This window comes from Bolinopsis microptera, chromosome 6 (assembly GCF_026151205.1).
Source record: "Bolinopsis microptera isolate Bmic1 chromosome 6, MBARI_Bmic_1.0, whole genome shotgun sequence".
Taxonomy (NCBI): domain Eukaryota; kingdom Metazoa; phylum Ctenophora; class Tentaculata; order Lobata; family Bolinopsidae; genus Bolinopsis; species Bolinopsis microptera.
In genome coordinates, this window is record NC_087077.1 from 5,651,491 (window position 1) to 5,660,683 (window position 9,193).

The window sequence follows — 9,193 nt, forward strand, 5'->3', positions numbered from 1 at the left end:
ATCTAATATATCGAACCGACATTAGTTTCATGAAACTGTTTGTACGCTACATTTTATCACTCAACTAACAAGCCCATCCTTACTATAGCAACATGGCGATGCTCCAGACGGAAGTAGTGCAGCAGTGTAGTGTCGTAACAGAAGTCTACCAGACTGAAACCCCGACACTCCACCTCCAACAGACCCCGTCAGAAACAACACAGAGCAACTATGTGAAGATAATAAAGAGTATTGGAGCTGGCAGTGTGGTGGATATACTACCTTCAGTTGTCGAGCACATTGTCAGCAACACTAACAAGGTATTTACAAGTATTTACAAGTATTTACAAGGGCTCAATTTAGTGAGAAAACCCGTTTACATGGCCATTAGGGTAATAAATGTTACATTCTTTATCGAAGGAGGAGCTCAAAAACTTTGGTAGCCAGCATTATTTAGCAATCTGTAGAAGTCTCCGCACGGCCACTTTTTAAAAGTTTTTGGTTTAAAGAATAAACGATAAAGATTACATCATAATTTTCAACTTATATTAAAGAAAATGATATTGTTATGTATCATATGATTTTGTAAACATTGGCCGGTGTACAACCGGTCCCCAATCAACAAACAGTGGTGTTTTATACAAAAATCAGAGCGGTGTAATAATTTTAACTGAGTTTATCAACAGATCGAGCGAAGTGAGCTTATCCAGGAAATGGCGCGGAAGTTGAAAGACGAGGCAATAATGTGGCAGCTTGTGAAGCACAACCTCCTCAACTCTATTCTCTCCCAACTTCTGGATATCTTCAGTGGGGAGACTTCTCAGTCCATACAGTTCGAGCTCATGACTGTTATATGCTCCCTCCCTCAGTAGGTCTTGTGTAATTTTAATTAGTTAATTAGTTAATTAGGTGATAAGATAGTTCGGTGTTTAAATTTTTGAATCTTGCTGAAATTATGATTTGTAATGATTGATATTTAATATCTAAATTGTTTTGATTTGGTTTCTTGACACATAGTTGCATGGCCTCCATTACAAGATCATAATATTCCCGGCATTTTGCCTGTTATTCCTGCAAGCTGGTAATTAAATAATATGATAATAAGATAATCACCCTCCAGGTCTCACTTGACAGAGAAATTATTATCAAAACTCCACTCTGCCGCTCTTTCCTCCTCTCCCCTGATCAGAAGACAAAGTCTCCTTCTGGTCCTCAAAACCCTTCCTCCAAACGTTTCTCTTAAGTTTTTACTCGCTTACCTTGATGATGATGTGAGTTGACTAATTATCTCTTTGATATATTATTATGTGACTATATCTCTGCCTATAACAGTCCAAAGTCTATAGTATATGTTTATAGCTCTGTCTGTAACTGTCGAGTGTGGATAGCCCCACAATACTATGACGTACTGTACGTGATAATTTTAATCTGCCCGTGGCCGTGATGACAGTTCTCTGGTGTAATATCTCTCTCTTGACAGGACCCAAGAGTTAGAACAACAGCAATACAGCATCTCCACAAAGCAGCCGACTCTGGGTGTGACATACCTTTCTCTGTTTATCACAAGCTTATCGCTAACTTATCTGACTCCTTCGACGAGGTTTGCTTTACTTTTTGTACATTTAGTAAATTCACGATTGTTAATGACTTGTTTGATGTGACATCTAATTTTACTGATAGATATTAAAGTATAATTTATATATTTGTAAACCCAGTAAAATAAAACTAATGTAATAACTATAACTACCAGGTGAGACTACACTCAGTTCGTTTATTACCTCATCTGGTTAAACAACACAGACACGAACATCTAGAAACTACAGGATCACGTACCACCACCCTGACTCACCATACATTCGTTCAGGTAATATCGTGTAATCGTGTAGTACATGCTTGGAATCGTTTATATTTTAAGGTAATTTAGGGTATTTGAAAGATCAGTGGCGTCGCCAAGTTCTCAAGGATTGCATGTTCTTGGACTTTTAATTGTGGCGGTATTGTTAAATTCTTTTATAAAACACGACTCAGCATGATAATCATAACCCTATAAATTTGTATCTTATTTATATATACATTGAATTTACTAAAGTACTTAGTGCTACTCAAGTTAACGCGCCATTATGCTTCAGCTGTGTATGCTAATGAGGGACATGAGCACTAATGTCAGAAGTGAAGTGGCTAGAGTCCTGGGATTGTTCACTGATGTTGACCCGGTATGTTAAGTAGTAGCTGATACAGGGGGCCGGAGGGGGCCAAAACTGATGTACATTCTCTGATATATCTAACATAATATTAGCTATCGTTATTTTATTGAAAAACTATAGATCTGGAAAATCAAACAGAAGAGAAACTCAACAATACGACCTTTTGATGTCTGATAACCACAGGAGTATTTGAAGCAGACCCTAGACAAGAAGATACGGTCTAGTATGAGAATCCTGCCAGCGGGTTCTAAAATGAAACAAGAGTACGCTTCGGGTCGTAAGTGGGGCGGCGACGCACCCATTAAAACTGTCAGCGGGGAAATAAACATATTTGATCCGGGTAAGTTGATGTTAGAACGTTTTTTATGTGAAGAATTCATGCTATTTTAAATCAAATTTCGAGCATTTATGTCTTTCCTACTCATCGAAATGAAGAAATATTGTTTAATTGATAACAATTGTCACTAAATTACCATTTTTCTAGCTGGATGCGGAGCGTTTATCCATGGAATGGAGGACGAATTCCGCGCAGTACGGAGCAACACAGTTCAGGCCATGTGCGACTTGTCCACTAGTTGTCCTGAGTATGGAGCTGTGTCCATGTCTCACCTAGTTGATATGTTGAACGACGAAACTGGGGGAGTTAGGTTGCTGGCTATACGGTCTCTTCAACTTATCAGCGAGGTTGGGATTATTACTTACTATTATTTTAGAGGGGGGGATCCTCCTCCTCAGTCCTCCTACTCCTCCTCCCCCTCCTCCTCAGTCCTCCTCCCCTCCTCAGCGAGGTTGGGATTATTACTTACTATTATTTTAGACTGTTATTTTAGAGTGCTGTGTTATTTTAGATTTAATTTGCTCTGTTTTCACTCATTGATGGTTTTCAGAGTGTGCACCTACACGAAGATCAGTTAGAAACAGTGATGAGCGTGTTAGAGGAGTCAAATGTTGAGATAAGACACAGCTTACATTCCCTTCTCTCGTCCTGCAAACTTAATTCACAGGTAGTAAGAATTCCATTCTGTAACGAAATTATCACGTACTGAAGAAGTTACCACGTACTGAAGATAAATTTCTTTAAATTTTGTAGACTTAAGATAGACGGTCACTGTCCTTTTGTGTAATATGAACGTTATTGCAGGTTGCTGTACGTCGTGTTTTGAAAGGACTCCTAGATAACCTCAAGAAGTACCCGCAAGATAAGAGCAGTATATACAAATGTGTTCAGGGGGTCGGTGGCAACAACCCAAACTTCGTCTCTCTCTTGGCTCCAGAAATGCTAAGGTTGGCGCCCTTTCCAAACATAAATGGCAATTTTTCCTGATGCGCTGTATTTTACGGAGCGCGCGGAAAAAATGGATAGTAGAAAGCTCGAGTGATCTAATAAAATTCGTGCGCGTTCGAGATGAATTTATTTTGCCGCTTATCTCAACCAAATTTGAGGTGCTTTGTTTACTGTAGCTATTGTTTACTCTAGCCATTAGTCAAGAGTATATACCGCAGTACGTACTTTGAAGGGTTGCCGCAGTTTCAAATCACGTACTGAGACCGTACCAAATTCCAAAACACGTACTGCATGCAGGGTGTCATAATTATTAGCGCGTTGGAAATTGTTGCTTACTCCACCTGTTTAAAAGGATAATGACTTGACTTCTGATTCAAATTTCCTATTTAGTTTTGATCTTTCGAGAGGCGATGCTAATAGTAATGCAAATTGTTAAATATCTGAAATCCTACTCCTAAAAAGAGAAGATGCTATTTGAATGATTATACCCTTAAATTATAATAATAAGAAGGCACTGCACAATGCCACGTCGACCAATAGAAATATGCAAGATATCTCAATTAGCTTAGTAAAACTAGACTCTCGTACATCCAGATTTTTGATAAAACTCAACAATTTCGGTGTCTACGCACTAATAACATAATTTAACTCATGTATCATTCTTATCGACACTACAAAGCAAATGGGACCGTTTTTTAATAAAATGTCTTTTATCCGACTACTCAGGTATAAGACTTTATATTATTATCAAATCTCTCTGTTCGGGAGAGCGGTCTGGGCTCACGAAAACAGTTTTGTAGCTCATAAGGAGTTTCAATTTTTGAAAAACATCCGCGAAAAGCTGGCCAGCACCAGACTGGTGCGGGTTTTAATAGCGGTCTAAAATCAAATACTCTCAGCAAACATCCCTACCTGGCTCAAACGGAGCCGAGCACGGACGATACCTCCTACGTGGCGACCATGATTCTTGTTTTCAACGCAGCTAAACACAACTCTGTGATATTTTCCTTCTTTCACAGCTACACCCCTAAACACTATGTTTACATTTACAGTTTGTTGCCGGAATTGGTTCCTCAGCTACCCCAGGTACTTATTTTTTAATTGTAATAATAATTCGTGTGCCATCCCAAAATGAAATATTTTCTGATGTGGTGATCTGCTTGATTGGATGATTTGGATGGTAGAAAATATGCTTACAAGATTATTTGTCAGGTCCACAAGATTCTGAAAGGTTCGGACGTATCCGCAAACATCGACTCGATTACGTCATCCCTCAATCTTATCTTGAAACAGTTCTTGAACCTTTGTAAAAGTGGTGCTCACATAGCAGCCATGACAAAAACTCTGGAAAACATTGAAAAAATCCAGAAGTGCTCGACTCGCATTCATCCCCAGACAAAATACGCATCTCTTCTCGTGAATATTCTTCTGCAACTCTCCAAGTTGAGAAACATTGACAGAAAACGTATGGCGGACGGCCATCACCGAGTTCTGTCAAAAATCAAGGACATAGTCTGTGATCTGTGCTTGTTTCAAACTTGTTTCAGAGGATCTGATCATATCGTGTTTTTAGGAAAACTTCTCAAATTCTACTTTATTCAGTTTCTGCACCAACACATAGCAATTAAAGTCATAACTGATGAAGACATTGCCCGTTATCGGGACCACGTACTCAGTTTCGCGGGTGAGAACAACTTACCAGTTCCAACTCAGATCAGGGCTGACAGAAACTTCAATCTTCTCCAATATATGCATTCTCAGGACACTTTAGTCACCTCTGACACAACTCACTCCCGCGCTACTATTCTCTCCCCTCAAAGTAACACAGAGCGTGTAAACGAGTTCCCTTCTCATCTCTCATACTCAGTTGAAATAGAAGCAGAGACACACCACGTGGAGCCCCAGAATCTGGCTGTGAAGGTGAGGTACCCTGGATTCAGGGAGGTGGTGTGTCAGCCGGTCGTTCAGAACTATCTCCAGGATTACTATCAGAACACTGTGTTTGTGGGTGGTGTCAGTTGGTCAGATCCCGGCCTCATTCAGGTCAGTTTGGTTACAGAGTACAAGTTTGAGGAGTATGAAGAGTGTTTGGCTAAGCTTTATGGCGAGGAGAAAGTTTGGTTGGAAATATCTGATTCTGTGCAACTGAAGATACACCCCAGACCCTCTAAATAGCGGGGGTGAAAATTAAAAACTTTGCTCGTTTTTGACGATGAGATTAGTCTGTTTTGTTAATAAGTTTTGTGTATTATTATTATTATAAAGGGATCTTACCGACAAAAATGATTCTTAAAAATACCTTAATGCGGTAAACTGTACCCTTGAAAAAGATTTTCCCAACATCTGTTGCATGCAGCTATATCTCTAATTTCGTTCAATTCATGCAAGTTGTCCATTTGCAAATTTCTACTACTTAAATCACTTCTTAAAACCGATAACAAGTTCATTCTAGGTCTCCCCAATCTACCAATGAATAAATTATCTGATTCAATAGCAAAAGAGAGAGCCGTTTGGGCTGGGGTGTTCTCCATACTCCTGAGATTGTATTTATAATTTAATTTCAAAACCCATGATCTACTTTAAATTCTTCAATGTTTAAGATTAATAACCAAAATATACCATTTAATTTCGTAGCATTTAAGCAAGCCATGATCGTAATGGTAATAGAAAAATATTGAATATAATCTATGATGATTGTCATGCGCGCTAATTCAACCTGTAGTGTTATTATTTTACTTGTGCTTGCGCTGCAAATATTCCGTATTTACAATTTAACACCTACAAGGAGTAGTTAATTAAATGTGAAAGACCCCGTATTCGAACGTATTATTTCTAGAGGTCAACGTAAGCATTTGGAAACCCCCTCTGCTGATTACGTAATATTGGCATTGCTCTAACCCAGAGCCCTCTCGCTTGCAGTAGCGCGCGACCGCCGAAATAGTACGCGTAGACTCATGGCTAGTATATAGTATACCTTAGGTGCAAAAATTCAATGCCGAAAAATTTCAGATTAACTCAAAACGCGGACGAAATTTTCCGGCATTAAATTTTTCGTCGACGAAATTTTTTAACGACGAAATATTTGGGACGCCTACTTTTTTGGTATTTTTTGCATCATTAAATTTTGGAAGTTAAAATCGAGTACTACTATTATACACTATACTAGTAGAGGCTCTTACGGGCATTGTCTGCTCGATACGCTAGGGACCCCAGATACACCTTACTAGACGTATTTTTAACCGTAGAATCGATTAAAAGTAGTTTTAAGATGATTGGACTGACTTTTTGGGGGTAAAATTGCAAAAAACCGATTTTTGGGCCAAAAATAGGCCAAAAAACCATGTTTTTTGATATTTTGAACAAGTTAATTTTGTTGGCATGTCGGCAAAACTTGCATGGAGATAGCTAAAACACAGCCGCACAAGATGATATAAAAATTTGAAAAATCCCTCTATTTTTTTGGGGGTAAAAATCCAAAAAAGTGGTAAAAATTTGACTTTTTTTGCTTGAAGTTTGAATAATTTTTTGCAGTTGTATTAAATCAACCCAAAAATAGTCACATCGTGTTTGCCTAAATTTTTCCTTTCCGAGAAGTACCCACTTCATATACTTTATCGAAGTTTGAATATTGTCACTCCGCAAGCGTTTTTGCCAAATTTTCGACGCGCACTACGCGCAAAAGCATTTAGTTGTTATCAATTGGCACCAGCGCGTTCATCATAAATTTCAAACAGCTATAACTCAGCGAGATTATATCTAGCTCATATTTTCACACTAACTAGAAAATAATGTGATCTTATTGCTGACAAAATATGAATATAATTACTCTATTTGCCTTAGAGTAATAGACTGTCAAAGTTTAAAACGCGCATTGGTATAGCACGTGACTAATAAGGCCAAATTTATACTTCTTAACATATTATCGATCCTTAGACATCATATTGATTCACGATGTCAATCCTTCGCAGCTCGGTGAGGCACAGTGGTGCATCTCGCCGATCTACCGAAGGTAGAGAAGCATTATTTGATGCGCGCGAGAAGCATTATTTGATGCGCGCGCGACCCAGTAGTGCATCGCGCTTTCACATAGCCATGTGCCTACGCGTACTGCGTGACGCGCTTGTTTCACAAGTAGGATAGGCACATACAGATCAGCACACATAAGATGGTACGTGTGCGCGCGCGCAGTGCTGACAATTGCGTCGTATTTAACCCTGGGTGCACGTACATCGTGTGCGATGATTGGTCTCTATTTGAGGGTTTATGACTATTCCAAGAAGTTTTTAGACGATGAAATCAGAAATACAGGAATTGTGGTACAATAAGAATTTAGAAATTTTAAAAATCCTACGATTAAAATACAATTTGAATTACAACAGGATTACATAAAAATATAAGTATTCTTTGTATGTTATAAAGAAACTAAAAAGCCCGTGGTCACACAAAGGAAGCTAATAGTATTCTTTTTAGTCAGTTTTTATCGCATCAAAAATATCTGTCACGACCGAGTATACAGCCCATTAAAATATAGCTCGCAATGAACACAACGTATAATTAACACAAAACCGATAAAAATGTCGTTTTAACAATTTTCACGTGGACGGTCGTACAATGTACAAACATAATTCTTGAATTACAGTAGAGATAGTTTTACAATTTGAATTGCATGTAAATAATTTTCAAATGATTCTGTCATAAATGCTAAAAACAATTTCGTACATAAACAAATAATATGTACTAAATAACTAAAGACAATTTCATAGAAATGATTACGGAAGATTACAGATTGAAAGTATAAATGATAACGAGATTAAATCACACTTCGTGATCCGCAAGAAACGGATTCATTTGCATAACATATAACCTATAACAATCCGGTGACCGACAACCAATCCATCCGGTCGCAACAATCACTTCGCGATCAGTAAGAAACAGGTTAGATCTTTCAGTCCCAACATTGACTTCGTAATCAGTAAGAAACGGGTTCATTCCTGCAGGCCCAACTCCGACCGGATGCTGAAAAAGTACATGTTGTCATTGACATATTTACTCATCTGTAAATGTAATCTACTAATCTGTTACGTAAAACAGCAAATGATATATTTCAGCCCCTATCACTTGATCGTGCTAATATTTAATATGTAAGATACATTTTGTTCTTTACTACTGCCCGATCGGATGAACTGGGAAGTTAGGGGAGAATAGTGGAACTAATAATATTTTCACAATAAATGTATTTAATTTTAATTGCGGTTGTGAGTATATGTAGTTAAACATTGACACTGAAATGATGCGAGAGATACTCGAAGCAAGATCTTTTCTTTTGTGCTAATAAGGACATAAAGTGCTCGGTTGATCAGGAGCGAGCTTAGTGTGCAGTGTGAGCTGAAGACGATTTACACAAGTATTTTGAAAGCTCCTGCTAATAAAATCCTTTCATATCACTTGTATGTTTTAAATATCCCCCTCCAGGTTAGTGTGAGTGTGTGCAGTGCAGGAGCGACACGGGCGATTGTGTCGCTCCTACACTACACTCTTAATCTCGGTTTACCGTGCAACTGCAAGGCATAATGCAGAAGATCTTCTATTTCAAAGTTAGCTACTATACTATCAAAGAAAGCTTGTAGGATCAGAGGTTATAAGTTGGCATCATACAGCTAAACTGAATATAAGTAGCAAGTTTTGTGAGATGTGCTTCATTGAGCGGAAATTAAAGTCACGACGA

The 9,193-nt window shown here is 38.3% G+C and overlaps 1 protein-coding gene across 2 annotated transcripts; it reads left to right on the forward strand.

Moving 5' to 3' along the window:
• The first annotated feature begins 2 nt into the window (after nucleotides 1–2).
• LOC134816429 (integrator complex subunit 4-like) lies at nucleotides 3–6,037 on the forward strand. 2 transcript variants are annotated; one of them, XR_010160405.1, is made up of 13 exons: nucleotides 3–299; nucleotides 666–847; nucleotides 1,100–1,250; nucleotides 1,460–1,579; nucleotides 1,730–1,843; nucleotides 2,109–2,192; nucleotides 2,367–2,523; nucleotides 2,668–2,867; nucleotides 3,071–3,187; nucleotides 3,325–3,467; nucleotides 4,368–4,554; nucleotides 4,681–5,711; nucleotides 6,009–6,037. XR_010160405.1 is itself a non-coding variant. In XM_063825266.1 (12 exons), exons 1-12 carry the CDS (start codon nucleotides 93–95, stop codon nucleotides 5,641–5,643), a joined length of 2,625 nt encoding a protein of 874 aa, XP_063681336.1. In that variant the 5' UTR covers nucleotides 3–92; the 3' UTR covers nucleotides 5,644–5,725. The 2 variants fall into 2 exon arrangements, 1 of the variants encoding a protein (XP_063681336.1); XM_063825266.1 differs by lacking the exon at nucleotides 6,009–6,037 and having other exon boundaries at nucleotides 4,681–5,725.
• The last annotated feature ends 3,156 nt before the right edge of the window (nucleotides 6,038–9,193 follow it).